Source organism: Theropithecus gelada, chromosome X (genome assembly GCF_003255815.1).
Source record: "Theropithecus gelada isolate Dixy chromosome X, Tgel_1.0, whole genome shotgun sequence".
NCBI classification, from domain to species: Eukaryota; Metazoa; Chordata; class Mammalia; order Primates; family Cercopithecidae; genus Theropithecus; species Theropithecus gelada.
Window position 1 is genome coordinate 152,092,421 of NC_037689.1, and position 16,370 is coordinate 152,108,790.

General features: G+C 45.0%; 1 protein-coding gene and 2 non-coding genes across 4 annotated transcripts; all 3 read left to right on the forward strand.

Moving 5' to 3' along the window:
- The first annotated feature begins 1,633 nt into the window (after nt 1-1,633).
- DKC1 (dyskerin pseudouridine synthase 1) lies at nt 1,634-15,625 on the forward strand. Of its 2 annotated transcripts, none has more exons than XM_025372481.1 (15): nt 1,634-1,870; nt 3,697-3,764; nt 4,234-4,320; nt 4,699-4,790; nt 5,003-5,187; nt 5,804-5,868; nt 6,064-6,190; nt 6,983-7,113; nt 7,523-7,666; nt 9,236-9,356; nt 11,754-11,872; nt 12,531-12,634; nt 13,132-13,210; nt 14,124-14,261; nt 14,743-15,625. In XM_025372481.1, exons 1-15 carry the CDS (start codon nt 1,855-1,857, stop codon nt 14,809-14,811), a joined length of 1,545 nt encoding a protein of 514 aa, XP_025228266.1. In that variant the 5' UTR covers nt 1,634-1,854; the 3' UTR covers nt 14,812-15,625. The 2 variants fall into 2 exon arrangements, with proteins under 2 accessions (XP_025228266.1, XP_025228267.1); XM_025372482.1 differs by having other exon boundaries at nt 12,531-12,619.
- Nucleotides 7,209-7,340, forward strand: LOC112616730. The gene has a single exon (XR_003117756.1). It is a non-coding gene; the product is annotated as a small nucleolar RNA SNORA36 family (small nucleolar RNA).
- On the forward strand, nt 12,932-13,060 carry LOC112616735. Its single transcript, XR_003117761.1, has one exon. It is a non-coding gene; the product is annotated as a small nucleolar RNA SNORA56 (small nucleolar RNA).
- Nucleotides 15,626-16,370: the final 745 nt, after the last annotated feature.

Here is a 16,370-nt window from a genome sequence, read left to right on the forward strand (position 1 = left end):
TTATTTTTTGTGTGTGGAGGTTTTAGCTTTAAGTTTATTTCAAATTCCAGAGGGCTGAACTGTGAGTCTCTTACTAAAGCTTGGAAAAGGCTCTGTGTAGCATCCTAATGGGATATGCCATCTCCAGAAAATGGCCCACTGAGTGTCATGCTTCTTGTTTAGTAAGCAGAGGGTTCCAAGTAAGGCAACTTGTCTTTCTCTTTGGAGGGACTGTCTCAACATGCCTCAGCCCACTGGATGCCCAGGAAGCTCACTGAGGTGTCACCTCCCTGAATTTTCAAGGGGCTTATCTCTCACCCTGTGGTGAAATATTTGCTACTTCCTAAGCATCAGGTCCGCTCTGCATGATGTCTTGGGGTACAGTGAGATTATAAAATCAGTTTCCAGGGAATCAATTATGATAATGTGCCAGAGGCTTCCTTTGATCTTTCCTTCCATTATCACCCTCAGTCCTTGAGTCAGGAAGCCCCTGTGGGAATTTTTTCAGCTACCAATTTACTGTTTATTACAAGTACGGATTCAAGAACTGGGGAGAGAGCCACAGGGTGGCTGATAGTGAAAGGGACGTGGGCTGACTCCACTTCTGACCATTGGACCACAGTGGCATTCTACTTCCCCAGCGATTAACACAGGCTAGTGCAAGCCCCTAGGAAATGGCCATGGGTCCCAGGAGAAGGCAGGAGGCAGGCTTAAAGTACACACTTGTAGCGTTACATATGCCTGGCCTCACCTTTACAGGTTCACCTCACAGGCTCTGGCCTGTGGACTGACCAGATCTGGGAATTAGATGAGGCGCTATGATTTTCCATTGTGGTGATTCAAGGCAGGATGCCTTTAGCCAGACCTAGAGTTACCGGGGTTATACAGATCATGATGGCTTACTACAGGACACTGTGATCAATTAGACACCATCAAAGATCCCTGGGGAGAAATCAGTTTGGTTCCAGCTTCCAGCCCTGCTGCCTATCATGATACCCAGGCTCATCCTGTTTCTATGAGATTTAGTGCCAATGCTTTGTCTCTGCTGTTTGGCGTGAAGCCCGGTCGTGGAGTTCGAATTGAGGTGTGCTGTGAGCATAAACGCACACTCCGGAAAGTCTTCGTGAGGGGACAAAAAAAAAAAAAAGTAAAATATCCTATTCATACTGTTGTGTTTTGCCTATATGTGGAAATGATAATATTTCGGATACGCTGGGTTAAAAAAATTCATTATAAAAATCATTTTCACCTTTTTCTTTTTACTCTTCTTTCATGTTGCTGCTGGAAAATTTAAAAGTTAACATGCAGCCCGCACTCTACTCCTATTGGCCATCTGCTCTAGCTGGATGGGAACTGCAAGCAGCAAAGGGCTTTCAACCTCTCCGAGCTTTAACATGTTCACTTATTAATCAGGACTGATCCAACACCAACCTGAAAGGGTCGGTGTGAGAAAGCAAAGAAAGGGGTACGGTTTACGGAGCGTTCAGCCGTGAGCCCAGGCGCAGGCGCGGAGCTAAAACCGGAGGTGAACCAGTTACAGCTGAGGCCACGCCCACAGACTCCAGGCTGCCGGGGCGGGCGGCAGTCGCGCTTCCAGCCTGGTCCAACCGGGCTGGTTGAGGCTCGATGCGCACGCGCGGTCGCGCCCTCCGTACTGGCCAAGCCAGCAAATCGCATTGCGCGGACTACCAGCGCGCGCCTCGGATTCCGCCCCCGGGATGACCCCGCCCCCTCCCGCCCCGCGGCAAGGCACGCACAGGGCGGTGCGCGGGTGGGTGGGTCCTAGCAGCGCGGCCTGACGGGACCGAGGCGGCGGGAGTCTGCGGTCGGTCTCTCAGCTGTGGTCCGGGCTGCACGCACGCGGTGCAGGATAACATGGCGGATGCGGAAGGTAAGGGCTGCAGGCGTCCGGGCCGTGCTAACTCCGGGCGACTCGGGGAGCTGGGGGTGGGGGGATGGTATCGGGGCCCGCGCACGCCTCCTTCTGGTTCCCGCCGGCGTGTCGGCCTCTTCTCCGCCAGGCCTTAAGCCGGCCTTGTCGCTCGGCACTGGCTCCATGGCAAGGGCGCGAGAGTGGAAGCCCCTCGTGGTGACTTAGTATGATGGGGCTCGGCTCTCTCACCTCTCTGGGGTCCGGGTCGCCGTCGAAGGACCTCTGCCGTGCTGCCCACCCTGTGGTGGCGGGGGACGTGGCAGTGTCTGTGCTGCTGCCAGCGCGGACGCCGCCGTTACAGCTCCATGCGACTAGGGGGGCAAGGGTAGTGGAAACGGGCCGAGAAGAAAAGGAGCCGAGGGACCTCGGAGCAGGGATAGAGCTCCAAGTTGCAAGAAAGTTCTAGAGGCCACAAGCCCGTGGGGACAGTCGAGTGGTCGCTTGTGGAACTTTCCGGCCCGCTGCCTGAGTGCTTCTGTTGGGTATTTAAGCCCTGCCATAGCCACGTGGTGAACCGGAAGGGAAGCAGACACGTGCAGTAGCCTGCAGTCAGTTACCCAGCCATGCGACCCATATATTTGGCCTTACACACTTTGTTTTCTCGCTTACCTACGGATATACGTTCTGAGAAATGGGTCGTTAGGCGATTTCATCATTGTATGAACATCAGAGGACTCTTACACAAACCTTGATGGCATAGGCTACTACACACCTGGGCTGTATATGGTGTAGCGTATGGCTCCTAGGCTACAAACCTGGACAGCATTGTACTGTGCGGAATGCTGTAGGCCGTTGGAACACAGCATCGAGAGTTTGTGTATTTAAACATGTCTAAGCAGAAAAAGGACAGTGAAAATATAGCACAGGGCCGGGCGCGGTGGCTCAGGCCTGTAATCCCAGCACTTTGGCAAGCCCAGGCGGGCGGATCACCTGAGGTCAGGAGTTCAAGACCAGCCTGGCTAACATGGTGAAACCCCGTCTCTACTAAAAATACAAAAAAATTAGGTGGGCGTGGTGGTACACGCCTGTAATCCCAGCTACTTGGGAGGCTGAGGCAGGAGAATTGCTTAAGAACCGGGAGACCGAGCCTGGGGAAAGAGGGTCCCCCCACTCAAAAAAAAAAATATATATATATATAGTACACAAGGTTATAAGTGGTGCACCGGAGGGCACTTACCATGAATAGAGCTTGCTGGGCTGGAAGTTGCCCTGGCTGAGTCGGTGACTGAATGTGAAGGCCTCAGACTGAAGACTACTGAAGACTTTGTAATCTGTATACCTAGGCTACACTAAATTTATAAAAATATATTTTTCTTCAGAATAAATCAACCTTAGCTTACTGTAACTTCATAAACTTTTTACTTCGACTATTGTAATAGTACTTACCTTAAAACAAACATTATTCAGCTGTACATAAATATTTTCTCTGTTTATATCCTTATAAGTTTTCTATTTAAAAAATTTTTAATTTTTTTCTTAAAAAAAAATTTTTTTTTTTTGTTAACTAAGGCACAAATACACACAACACACACAGTAGCCTTGACCTACACAGGGTCGGGATCATCAAGACATCACTAGGAGATAGGAATTTTTCAGCTCTGTTATAATCTTATAGGGGCCACCATCACATACGCAGTCTGTCCTTGCAAAACATTATGTGACATGTAACTGTAATCGTAGACCTAAAATACATTTCCTACCTGACCTAATTTCGGTCTTTATTTTAAACTCTTGTTTCATTTATTCTTGGGGAAAATTCCCGAATCCTGTGTTTGTTTTTTTAGTAATTATTTTGCCAAAGAAACATAAGAAGAAAAAGGAGCGGAAGTCATTGCCAGAAGAAGATGTAGCTGTGAGTAGTAATGTGTTTGACTTCACTTTGACTAAAAAGGTTTACTTAAATAACAAACTAAAAGAGGTGTTTTTAAAGATTTCCAAGGAATGGGCCAGCATTGCTGGTCATTGTGTAGATTTGAAAAAGCATTGAAATGAGAGCCCCAGACAGTCCAAGTGTCCTTCAGGCATAGCTTACTAAGTGGTGCCGGCCTTAACCAACTGCTCTCTCTGAATTTCTCTTCTTTATGCCACCCACAGACCCACCATCCCCCTTTCTCTTTAAATGTTTGGACCTATCTTAGTGGCATTTCACTTCCCCTCTGTACTCCTGGTTCATTTCTTCTCTCTCTTTCCCTTGGAGGTCCCAGTGAAAATACATAGGAAGCCTTATTTTCTATTTAAAAGGCATACATTTCCGTGGCAGTAATGGAATTGTTCAAAATCGGGTGGGAAGTTTAATAGGTTATATTTCTGTCCTGTCGAAGGAAATACAACACGCTGAAGAATTTCTTATCAAACCCGAATCCAAAGTTGCTAAGTTGGACACGTCTCAGTGGCCCCTTCTGCTAAAGGTATGTGGTTAAAATCGTGCATCAGGTGAATGCCTGCTCTTATGTTATTTCCAAGTGTTAAGCAATTGATTGAGAATGCTTACTGCTGGCATCCTTGACTTTAGGAAATGCCCACTGATACAGTTTAAAGCAGGATTCCTTAAGGTATCTGAAATGAAGAACCAAGTTTTTTAAAAAATTTGCAGTGCACTTGACACTGTTGTAGAATAAATGTCCCCACAATGTTAAATTGCTAAGTTTGTAAACAGTTCTCAGTTTTTGTACTTAGTCCATCCTGCAGACCTATGCCAGTTTGTGGGCCACATAGTGGTACTGACTCTTTTTTTACATGTGCTCACGACATGGTATTTTGTTTTGTGTTGTGTTGTTGCTTTGTAGAATTTTGATAAGCTGAATGTAAGGACAACACACTATACACCTCTTGCATGTGGTTCAAATCCTCTGAAGAGAGAGATTGGGGACTATATCAGGTAAGTGTTGGGAGGAGGCACTGTGCAAACTTACTTTCTTTTGAAAATGCTTTCACACCAGCTATTCAAGAAGGCAGTGACATGCCAGAATAGCTTTGTCCTGAATATATAACCTGTACCCACAGTGAATTCTTTTTCTTTTAACTCTAGATCTGTTGTTTCATTGGCGCACAGGAGTGGGTTATACATTAATTTTTTTTTTTTCATTCTAGGACAGGTTTCATTAATCTTGACAAGCCCTCTAACCCCTCTTCCCATGAGGTGGTAGCCTGGATTCGACGGATACTTAGGGTGGAGAAGACAGGGCACAGTGGTACTCTGGATCCCAAGGTGACTGGTTGTTTAATCGTGTGCATAGAACGAGCCACTCGCTTGGTGAAGTCACAACAGAGTGCAGGTATTTGGGAGAGGGAGGGAAGGACTGGCTAGAGTGGAAAGCTTTCTGTATTTCCCTTCTATGTTTTGTCTGCTGGAAACTATTTCTTCGTTAGGGAAAAAAAAAATCCTAAAGCAGAGATACTGTTTTGGTTTCTGTGTACCTTCTGTCCCCTGCCAGATCTTGGTGGTCCACCCTTTTTGGAATTCCACATACTAAGCATGTATTCATCAAGCTGACGGGATCCATTTGTAGCCTGGAGGCAGAACTCTGTCCAGGTTCAGCTCTCAGCTTGTCACTCTAGGCTTCTCACTCTGTGCCACTGCTTCTGCCTAAAGTATCCTTCCTTCATTTTTATCTGAGAAAAGCCTGCTTATCTTGCAAGGCTTTTTCCAGGCAGGTTCTACACTGGGTACTCCCAACTGTCCCTGTCAGTACATTGAATTCCCAGTGAGGGAGTATCTTCATTCTTTCCTACATCATCACCATGAAATCTGTCTTCATGCAGATTTTATAGAAACACAAGGTCAAACTGCCTGCTTTTCCTGTTGTGCAAAATGGGAGTGACTGAGCATATAAGAAATATGAAAAACAGAAAACTCAGTGGCCAAACCTGACTACTCTTGTCATTTTTCAGGCAAAGAGTATGTGGGGATTGTCCGGCTGCACAATGCTATTGAAGGGGGGACCCAGCTTTCTAGGGTAAGTCTGCAATTGTAGGGAGGACACCCTTTGTTGATTTGGATCTCTGAGCCCCTAAACATCTGGAGATGAGTTAGCTGTCCTGGCTGACTCCTTTTGTGCCCTTTTCAGTCAGCTGCCACAGCCAGCCTGGACCAGTGACTGCACATTTACATTCTGATGAGGGTGTTTGTTTTGCTTTGTGTTTGTTCTTAGGCCCTAGAAACTCTGACAGGTGCCCTATTCCAGCGACCCCCACTTATTGCTGCAGTAAAGAGGCAGCTCCGAGTGAGGACCATCTACGAGAGCAAAATGATTGAATACGATCCTGAAAGAAGATTAGGTGGGTCATTAGGTCTGTGAGTGGGTATGAACACATTCTTCAGGATTCTGTTCTCTTGTTAAAAGTAGATGCCCTTGAAGTTGAAGACTTTCTGAAACCTGCGCTACAGCTGGGATATTGTCTGTGGGCAATAGTTTTTATTATCTTTTGTTAAAAAGTGAACAGTGCCTAGTAAAGTGAGATGGCTTTTGCACTTTTTATGATGACTGCTTCTGCTGGAATTGAAATATTTTCATTCTGCATTTGTGTAGTTCGGTGCTTTGTTCAAAGGTGTTTTCACCAAAGTATGTTTTGCATGTGTTTTTTACTTGTTGCAATTTTGACTGCTTAGAAGTTTCTGTTGTACAAAACATCATTTAAAAGGTTTTTCTGTTGAATCCAGAGTATTCTCCAGATTGAAGCCTATATGTAAAATGCTACCAAATGGCAAAAAGCAACAATAAACAGTTGGATTGTACTTTTCTTTTAAACATAGCAATACTTAGCAGGGCTGGTCAGATTAAGTTGTCAGAAGTAAATTTAAGACAATGCCTATTTTCCACCCATCCATGAAACATACCATGCTGAATATACCTGCAACTAAGTGTTAAAAATTCTGTTAATATCAGAATTACAGATCTTTAAATACAGCAAATGCTTATATTTTAAGAAGTGGTTGCCCTTGGCATATTGTGTTAGTCATGCCCTCTGTCTGTCACCTCTAGTCTTGATGGCTCAGATGAAGGATAACCATTTCTCAACCAGTGATGTATTTATAGTAGGTGCTGCTTTTCTTTTGTGTGTATATCTTAGGAATCTTTTGGGTGAGTTGTGAGGCTGGCACCTACATTCGGACATTATGTGTGCACCTTGGTTTGTTATTGGGAGTTGGTGGTCAGATGCAGGAGCTTCGGAGGGTTCGTTCTGGAGTCATGAGTGAAAAGGTATGTGTTACGGGGCTAGAAGTTTTAGAGCTTGTTCTTAACATCTGCCAGCCTTTGGTGGCACTCCACTTGCTTCATGTTGTGGGAAAGGCGCTTTCCAAAGTGTTGAGTTCAGTCCAGGGCAGCTTCCCTGTTCTGTTAATTAAACTTTGGGACATTAAAATGGACTAAGGGAGATGATTGGGTAGGAAGTATTATTCTATTCATTTGCCTCCCAGCCTACAAAAATGCCTGCTTGGGATCTAATACTTCAGTGGTTAAAGATGCCTGGAAGAGCCAGGACTGAAGAGGCTGAAGACATAATGAGCTTGGACTAGTAGACAAGTTACATTCAGTTTTAGGAAGTTTGGGATCTGATGGGCCGAGATGCAAATAAACTGAATTATTTTCATACATGGCTGCTTTTCAGGACCACATGGTGACAATGCACGATGTGCTTGATGCTCAGTGGCTGTATGATAACCACAAGGATGAGAGTTACCTGCGGCGAGTTGTTTACCCTTTGGAAAAGTTGTTGACATCTCATAAACGGCTGGTTATGAAAGACAGTGCAGTAAGTTCCGGGTTAGGAGTTTATATTTGGACAGAACATACTCCAAAGATGAGGCTTGCTCTTTTTATTGTTTTCCTTGGGTTTTATTTATTTATTTTTTCAAGTCCAAACCAAGTATACTAATTTAAAGTAAAAGTTTAATGGTAGGAATACTTAAAAATAAGGCACATTAGGCTGGGCACAGTGGCTGATGCCTGTAATCCCAGCACTTTGGCAGGCTAAGACAAGAGGATCACTTGAGCCCAGGAAGGAGTTTGAGACCAGCCTGAGCAACATAGTAAGACCCTGTCGTCACAAAAATAAAAAATAGCCAGGTGTAGTGGCACATGTCTATATTCCCATCTACTTGGGAGGCTTAAGTGGGAGAATCGCTTGAGCCCAGGAGATCAAGGCTGTGAGCTGTGTTTTTATGATGATCAGAGAGTTGGCCTTTTATAAATTAAAGCATACTCTCTTTTCTCTAACTTGAGGGATAAAAATTTCTGGATATTTAAAATGTTTGTAGTTGGTAATTATTTATATTCAAATCTTGTACAGATGTTTGCATATTTTGTATGTGTATACGCTGTAATAAATACTGAAAGGTGGCACCATAATAGTTGAAAAAACTCAGTCACAAAACAGTGGACAACATAAATGTGATAACCTCTCCTTATCAAACCATTGGCTTCTGGGTGAATGTAAAGGGAGGGTCAAATGTGATCAGCAAAAGAGATCTAGGTGAGTGGAGATGGCATGAGGCAGATGGGTGCCTTGGGCACCATTGAACTTCTGGAGAGGAAGCCTTAGGTTGTACCTACTGATCTATAAATTCTGCACCAAGACTTTTGTGTGATTGGTTCAATAGGCCTCAGTAATCTTGTTTTCAAGTTCTTTAGGAGCCTGTTATTGCCTGGATCTCTAGTAAATCTATTCTTTCTCCTGATAAGGAGGAGAGAGGAGCAATTAAGGAATGCCAAGGCTATTTTTATGTTTAAAATGAAAATACCGACCAGGTGCAGTGACTCACACTTGTAATCCCAGCACTTTGGGAGGCCAGGCCAGGCAAATTGCTTGAGCTCAGGAGTTTGAGACCAGCCTGGGCAATATGGTGAAACCCTGTCTCTATTAAAAATACAAAAATTAGCTGGGCGTGGTGGCGCGTGCCTGTAATCCCAGCTACTGGGGAGGCTGAGGCACGAGAATCACTTGAACTCCGTAGGTGGAGGTTGCAGTGAGCTGAGAACGTGCCACTGCACTCCACCCTGGACGACAGAGGGAGGTTCTGCCGGAAAACAAAAAATAAAAAAATAAAATGAAAATACCTGTGAGTCTTTAGAACCTGAAAACCTGAAAGTCTTCTTTACGACTTTTAAGTCATGTGTGTAAAGTGCAGAGAGTGGTGCCCTGCACAGTGAGGTGGCTGTTGCTCTTCTGAGTCCCTTCATGCCCCTTGCAGCTAGTGGGCTATCAGTGCCATCCCTGTTTCATGGTGTCAGACCCCACCCCCTTGTTGTCTTCCTTTACTCTGGTGTGGGAGTGGGGTGGAAGGCAGCAGCTGGGCCCTCACACATGGTGCCATCTCTGCAGGTAAATGCTATCTGCTATGGGGCCAAGATCATGCTTCCAGGTGTTCTTCGATATGAGGATGGCATTGAGGTCAATCAGGAGATTGTGGTTATCACCACCAAAGGAGAAGCAATCTGCATGGGTAAGAGGGGATGTTTATTTTTTAAATTGTAAATGTTTGCGGTTACATAGTAGGTGTATATATTTATGGGGTTCATGAGATGTTTTGACACAGGCATGCAATACATAACAATCACATGGTGTTACTAACAATCCTATTTTACTGTTAGTTATTTATCTATCACCTTAGTTATTTTAAAATATACACTTAAGCATTTCTCCTTTGTGTTACTAACAATCCTATTTTATTGTTAGTTATTTATCTATCACCTTAGTTATTTTAAAATATACACTTAAGCATTTCTCCTTTGTGTTACTAACAATCCTATTTTATTGTTAGTTATTTATCTATCACCTTAGTTATTTTAAAATATACACTTAAGCTATTGATTATAGTCACCCTGTGACTATAATCTATCAAATAGTAGGCTATCAAATAGTAGGTCTTACTCGTCTTGTTCATTCATTTGATTTTTTTGTTTTTGTTGTTGGTGTTTTGTTTTTGTTTTTGCTTTTTAAGAAGACAAGAGTCTTGCTCTTTCGCCCAGGCTGGAGTGCAGTGACGTGACTGGCTCGCTGCAACCTCTGCTTCCCAGGTTCAAGCATTGGCTCGCTGCAACCTCTGCTTCCCAGGTTCAAGCAATTCTCGTGACTCAGCCTTCCGAGTAGCTAGGATTACAGGTGCACACCATGACACTTGGCTAATTTTTTGTATTTTTAGTAGAAATGGGGTTTTGCCATGTTGGTCAGGCTGGTCTTGAACTCCTGACCTCAGGTGATCTGCCTTTATTTTTTTTTTTGTACCCATTAACCATCCCTACCTCCCTGCCAGCCTCCAACTACCCTCCCAGTCTCTGGTAACCATTCTTTTACTCTTCTCTGTCCATGAGTTCAATTGTTTCGATTCTTAGCTCCCACAAATAAGTGAGAACATGCAATGTTTGTCTTTCTATGCCTGACTGATTACACTTAACATGATCTTCAGTTCCATCCATGTTGTTGGAAATGACAGGATCTCATTTTTTTTTAAGGCTAAATAGTATTCCATCGTGTATATGTACCACATTTTCTTTATCCATTTATCTGTTGATGGGCACCTCGGTTGCTTCCAAATCTTGGCTATTGTGATCTCTTTGATAACACTAATTTCCTTTATTTGGGGTATATACCCAGCAGTGGGATTGCTGGATCCTATGGTAGCTCAGTTTAGTTTTTCGAGGAACCTCCTAACTGTTCTCCATAGTGGTTGTATCAATTTACCTTCCCACCAACAATGTACAAAGGTTCCCTTTTCTCCACATCCTTTCCAGCATTTGTGATTGTCTGTCTTTTGGATATAAACCATTTTAACTGGAGTGAAATGATATTTCATTGTAGTTTTGATTTGCATTTCTCTGGTGATCAGCGTTGAGCACCTTTTCATATGCCTGTTTGCCATTTATTTATCTTCTTTTGAGAAGTGTCTATTCAAATATTTTGCCTGTTTTTTGATTGGATTATTAGATTTTTTTCCTATAGCACCGAGTTCGTTATATATTCTGGTTATAAATCCCTTGTCAGATGGGTAGTTTGCGGATATTTTGTCCCGTTCTTATGCATATGGATATCTAGTTTTCCCAGCACCATTTATTGAAGAGACTGGTTTTTACCCAGTGTATGTTCTTGGTACCTTTGTCAAAAATGAGTTCAATGTGGCTGTGTGGATTTGTTTCTGGGTTCCCTATTCTGTTCCATTGGTTTATGTGCCTGTTTTTATGCCAGTACCATACTATTGTGGTTACTGTAGCTCTATAGTATAATGTGAAGTGAGGTAATGTGATTCCTCTAGGTTTGTTCTTTTTGCTTAGGATCAGTTTGGCTAGTTTGAGTCTTTTGTGGTTCCATGTAAAGTACCAGTGTTTTTTAACTCGTGAAAGCTTAGCTACTGTTGGATTGTCTCTTAAGACTTTAAATGCTCTGCACCCTCTTAGCGAATGAACCTTAGAGCTATTCATTTAATGGGTCCAATATGTACCAGAAGTAAGCATGTCATCAGGATTCCTTAGCTCTGTGAGCAGGCAGGCCAGCCATGGCCTACGGACAGCAGCAGAAAAGGAATCCTTAAAACTTCAAAGGTTCTGTGGCCGCAAAGGGAGTGTGCATGCCATTCCTGTAGATATCTTGAGCTGCAAGCCTGTTACGTGTATCGTTAGGTGCTTTGGTTAGGTGTTTTTTAACTTGAGAAGTTTAACATCATTTCAGAAGCCTCCTTCTCATAATGGGGGATTTCTTCCATATGCATATCCTGAGCAAAGGAAACCCCAATTAAAGTAGTAGAGCTCAGAGTTTTAAAAGTGGCATACAACAGTAGAGTTGGGGCTCATCAATTATCAATTCTTTCCCCCTTCAAATAATTCTTTTCTTTATTCAATGCCTGTAGCTATTGCGTTAATGACCACAGCGGTCATCTCTACCTGCGATCATGGTATAGTAGCAAAGATCAAGAGAGTGATCATGGAGAGAGACACTTACCCTCGGAAGTGGGGTTTAGGTCCAAAGGTAAGTGGTACTGGGTTGCGTGCTCTGCCAGGTTCTTTTGTTTGGCATTGTTGAATACTTGGGCAGCTATTGGTGTATTTCACCACCACAGGCTTGTATTGTGCTGGGCTCTGGATTGTTGATGAGTGGAAACAGGCCCTGTCTTGGGCCTTAGAGATTTCAGTCTAATGAGGGGAAACAGTTGGGCATTACTTACGTAATCACACAGTGGAATGGCAAATTTCATTCATGTTAGTGGCTACCAAGAAGTGCAGAGAGGTGGCTGTCACCTGGAGTGTCCACAGTGCTCAAGGAGTCTGGGCAAGAGATCATCTGTTAAGCCACACCAGTGTGAAGAGTGGATTAGGTGTTGATGAAGTGAAGAGGGGAGGGGAGAGTTCAGGGCAGTGGGAGGCAGCAAGCAGCATGTGCAAAGGCAAAAGAGTAGAGTGGCTGTGGTGGGGACATATGTCTGCAGAGGCTCTCACTAATAAGCTTTGTGACCTTCAACAAGTCCTGTGTGTGTTGGAGTTAGTGGGCGAATTCTGAATGCTCTGGAGAGGAGTTTGAGGCCCTGCTGAGAATACACCAGGGAGGAACCTTGTTCTATTCTTTGCAGTCACCATGCCCGCTTCCGCATTAACACCATTCTAATGTTGACACCTTGATGTTCCACCAGGCAAGTCAGAAGAAGCTGATGATCAAGCAGGGCCTTCTGGACAAGTACGGGAAGCCCACAGAGAGCACGCCTGCCACCTGGAAGCAGGAGTATGTTGACTACAGGTGAGGGCAGGATGTTTCAGAGCCAGGGGTGGGTAGAGACAGCACACATGCTGCCTTGATGCAGGAGTACGTCAACAACAGGTGAGGATGGGAGGGTAGAGAGTGCCCACTTGCCATTTGGATGCAGGAGTACATAGACGACAGGTGAGGGACAGGTGAGCACGGAGGTTGTAGAGCCCAGGGGAGGGGGAGTCACTTGGTTTGGGGCAAACTTGCTAAATGCAGGACCACAGGAACCAGCTCTTTGGCTCCCATGAAGTCTTGGCTGCCCAGGCCAGTTAGGGGTGTGGGCCTGCACGGCAGACAGTTATCCCTTTCTAGTCTGGCTCGTGGGACTCTAGAGGGAGTCAGTCTGCAACAGTAAGTGGTGAGTTCTTCTGTCCAGCGTCAGTATTTTGATGGTGGTTTTAGACTTGCCAGATAACACTACATAACATCAGTACTGCCCTGGAAAGCCATTCAGTGAATTTGACCTATTGCTACCTCTTCTCTTTCAGTGAGACTGCCAAAAAAGAGGTGGTTGCTGAAGTGGTAAAAGCCCCGCAGGTAGTTGCCGAAGCAGCAAAAACTGCAAAGGTGAGTGGCATGCTGTAATCAGTTTGGAATGTGCTTAGGGAGATAATCCTAAGAGGCACTGGCATTCGTCTTACTTTGTGACTGTCTGCAGTCTAGCCATATACCCTGGCGTCAGAGGTGTAGTGCATACACAGGTAATGCTGCCTTATACCCTGGGGTGCTTGTTTGGGCTCTGCAGGCTCCTCTGATTTGTATTCCCTGTCGTATCTGCTGGGAGGAGGAATGTGGGCTCAGGAATCAGATCGGCCTCGACTCCTACCTCAGCTATGGCAGCAACACAGGGATAGAATGGGTGCTGGTGTGTGTGTCATTCTGGCCCCCGCCCTGGGTCAAATGGTAGGACACATGTGTTGAAATCAGAGGCCATGGCTGTTGGATACTCGAGGCCATACGAAATTCAGCAGAGAACAGAATTGCATTTTAACTCGGCACCACCTGGTGTTGAAAGAGTCAGTCAAGCATGGGGTGGCAACTCCACCCCATGTTGCTGCTGGCATTAGCGCACAGAATGACAGGTCTGTACTCAGAAACGGGGGGCGGTACTGAGTATCCTGCACAAGGCTGTGTGGGAGGAGCTTCTGACTTGTCAGATGTGAATTCCTGCTTTGCCTGCTTTCTGTGAGAGGTCCTTGCAGTCGTGAAAGAAACAGCTTCTCTGGGCCTTTCCATCCCCAAGCCCCGTGCTGCTGCTGTGCTGCTCCTCTCTGCCTGCCTCAAGGCTTCTTGGATTTGGGGGATGAGACTGTCTTCAAATCCTCAGTAAACTAAAGCCCTGTCCGGGTTTGTAGTCACAAAACGTCCTGTTGGATTCAGTTGGGATCTTTCTCGGTGCCTCACTACCTTTTGACTCACTGAACCTTTCTTGTCCATTATTGCCCAATATCTAACACTTAACCAATTGCTTTCATCTCAGCGGAAGCGAGAGAGTGAGAGTGAAAGTGACGAGACCCCTCCAGCAGCTCCTCAGTTGATCAAGAAGGAAAAGAAGAAGAGTAAGAAGGACAAGAAGGCCAAGGCTGGTCTGGAGAGCGGGGCCGAGCCTGGAGATGGGGTGTGTGGAGATATGTTCAGGTTCCTTGGGCTGGCTTAGTCCCTCCATGGGGAAAGAATTACCCAGGTGGTACCAGCTTTGTTACTCTTCTTGGAGGAGCTGTGGCCTGGGAGTGGCATGCGACTGAGTGCCTTTAGTGCTTCCCCATGTTCCTGGACTGCTTTTGCCCTCCCTGTAGAATGGACAGATAGAGGTACTCGGCATCTACCACTTACACTTACAGCTCTATTGATGGTGGGGTGGAGAGGATGTGTAGGATGGTGATCTGAATGTTTCTACTTCCAAAAGTAGACCACTAGGGTGTCACTGAAAGGTTCGCAGAACTTTGTGTCACATGTAGTATTTAACCCAAAATATCCTTACAGGTCCTGAAAAAAGGCTTGCTTGACTGTGGACCTTTACCAGATTTCCTTCTGGGAGAGTGATAGCTTTGTTAGTGGATCCCACGGTATCTATAAGCTTCCATTCTCTTTCTTTCTAGGACAGTGATACCACCAAGAAGAAGAAGAAGAAGAAGAAAGCAAAAGAGGTAGAATTGGTTTCTGAGTAGTGAAGGCCACTTGAAGCATTGTGTCCAGCTGGAGGAGAAACTAAAGCCTTATTAAGAAAACATGTTATAGATCCTTTTGTTGCTGAGAGAGTGGAACATAGGTCCTAGACAGGGTGAAGAGTTCCGGCACATTTTAGCTGCTACTTTGAGACCTCGGTGATGTTACCTGGTGTGGTCATCCCATCTTGTCCTGTTTTAAGGATATGGGTGATGAAAGAGGCAGAGTTTATCCCAATGACTTCTCGGTTTGAGCTGGGAAGCCTCACCTTCAGACCCAGTAACTGTCCGCAGCTGTCTGCTAGTGGTTGTCTTAACATCATAGTCCTAGTTTGCATTTTTTAATCCCCTCTGTTTATAAGGTTTGTAAAACAAAACAAAACAAAAAACTAAGTCTGCTCAGTGAAATGGTGTAGAACTGTAAATAAGTGATAGAAGAGTGTCACTGAATTTTGTCTCTGAATTCAGTATAACTGAGTTTTGTCCATGCTGGTGTCTGACGGGCCTGGTAGTTTTCCATCTTGTTCTGGCCTAGAGGTCAGTCCTTTGCACTTCCTCAAAGCTTCTGTACAGTGTTCACCTAAATCCATCTGACTACTTGTTCCTGTGCCGTCTTGTTTTAGGCCTCGTTTACTTTTAAAGAATGAAATTGTTCATTGCTGGGAGAAGAATGTTGTAATTTTTACTTACTAAAGTCAATTTGTTAAGTTTTTTATGTATTCCTGTTGGGTTTTCTTGTTGGTGATCTCATGCTAGCAGAGCAAAAATTGTAAAATATTTTGATTAAAAATCTAGGGACCTTTATGTTCTATTTGAAGTGTGATGCTTTTATGTTTTCTGGTTTTTACATTTTCGTTCTGTATCTTACACAGTTCACCTTGGGCCCTGTCATCTGATGTGAGTACTCAGAGGCAGTGATTACCACAAAACCAGTGATCTGTAGAAGAACAGAGGAGAGGGTTGATGTATTTATACATAGTGGGCCTGGCAGGAGGGAGGCAGGGTGAGTCGGGAGAAGGAAGCTGAAAGTTAGGGACATTCAGGAATCTGAAGGCCTTGGTGACAGATCAGTGGAAGAAAGGTCTAGGGTTGCTTCCAATTTGGTATTAAGAGCCAAGAAAGGGGCCGGGTGTGGTGGCTTACACCTGTAATCCCATCAACTTTGGGAGGCTGAGGCGGGCAGATCACCTGAGGTCAGGAGTTTGAGACCAGCCTGGTTAACATGGCAAAACCCATCTCTACTAAAAATACAAAAATTAGCCAGGTGTGGTGGTGTGCACCTGTAATCCCAGCTACTTGGGAGGCTGAGGCAGGAGAGTCCCTTGCACCTGGGAGGTGGAGGTTGCAGTGAGCCGAGATCCTGCCACTGCACTCCAGCCTGGGCAAAGCAGTGAGACTGTCTCAAAAAAAAAAAAAAAGTGTCGCTTCCTGGGGGAGTCCTTGGATGCAGTGAGGAGAGGCCCTGAGCTGTAGCCACATTATGAGCCAGGCGTGCAGAGTGGACCCCAGCCCTGGCTCAGTGACCAGCCTCCACTGTACCACGGGACCCCAGGCTAGGATTT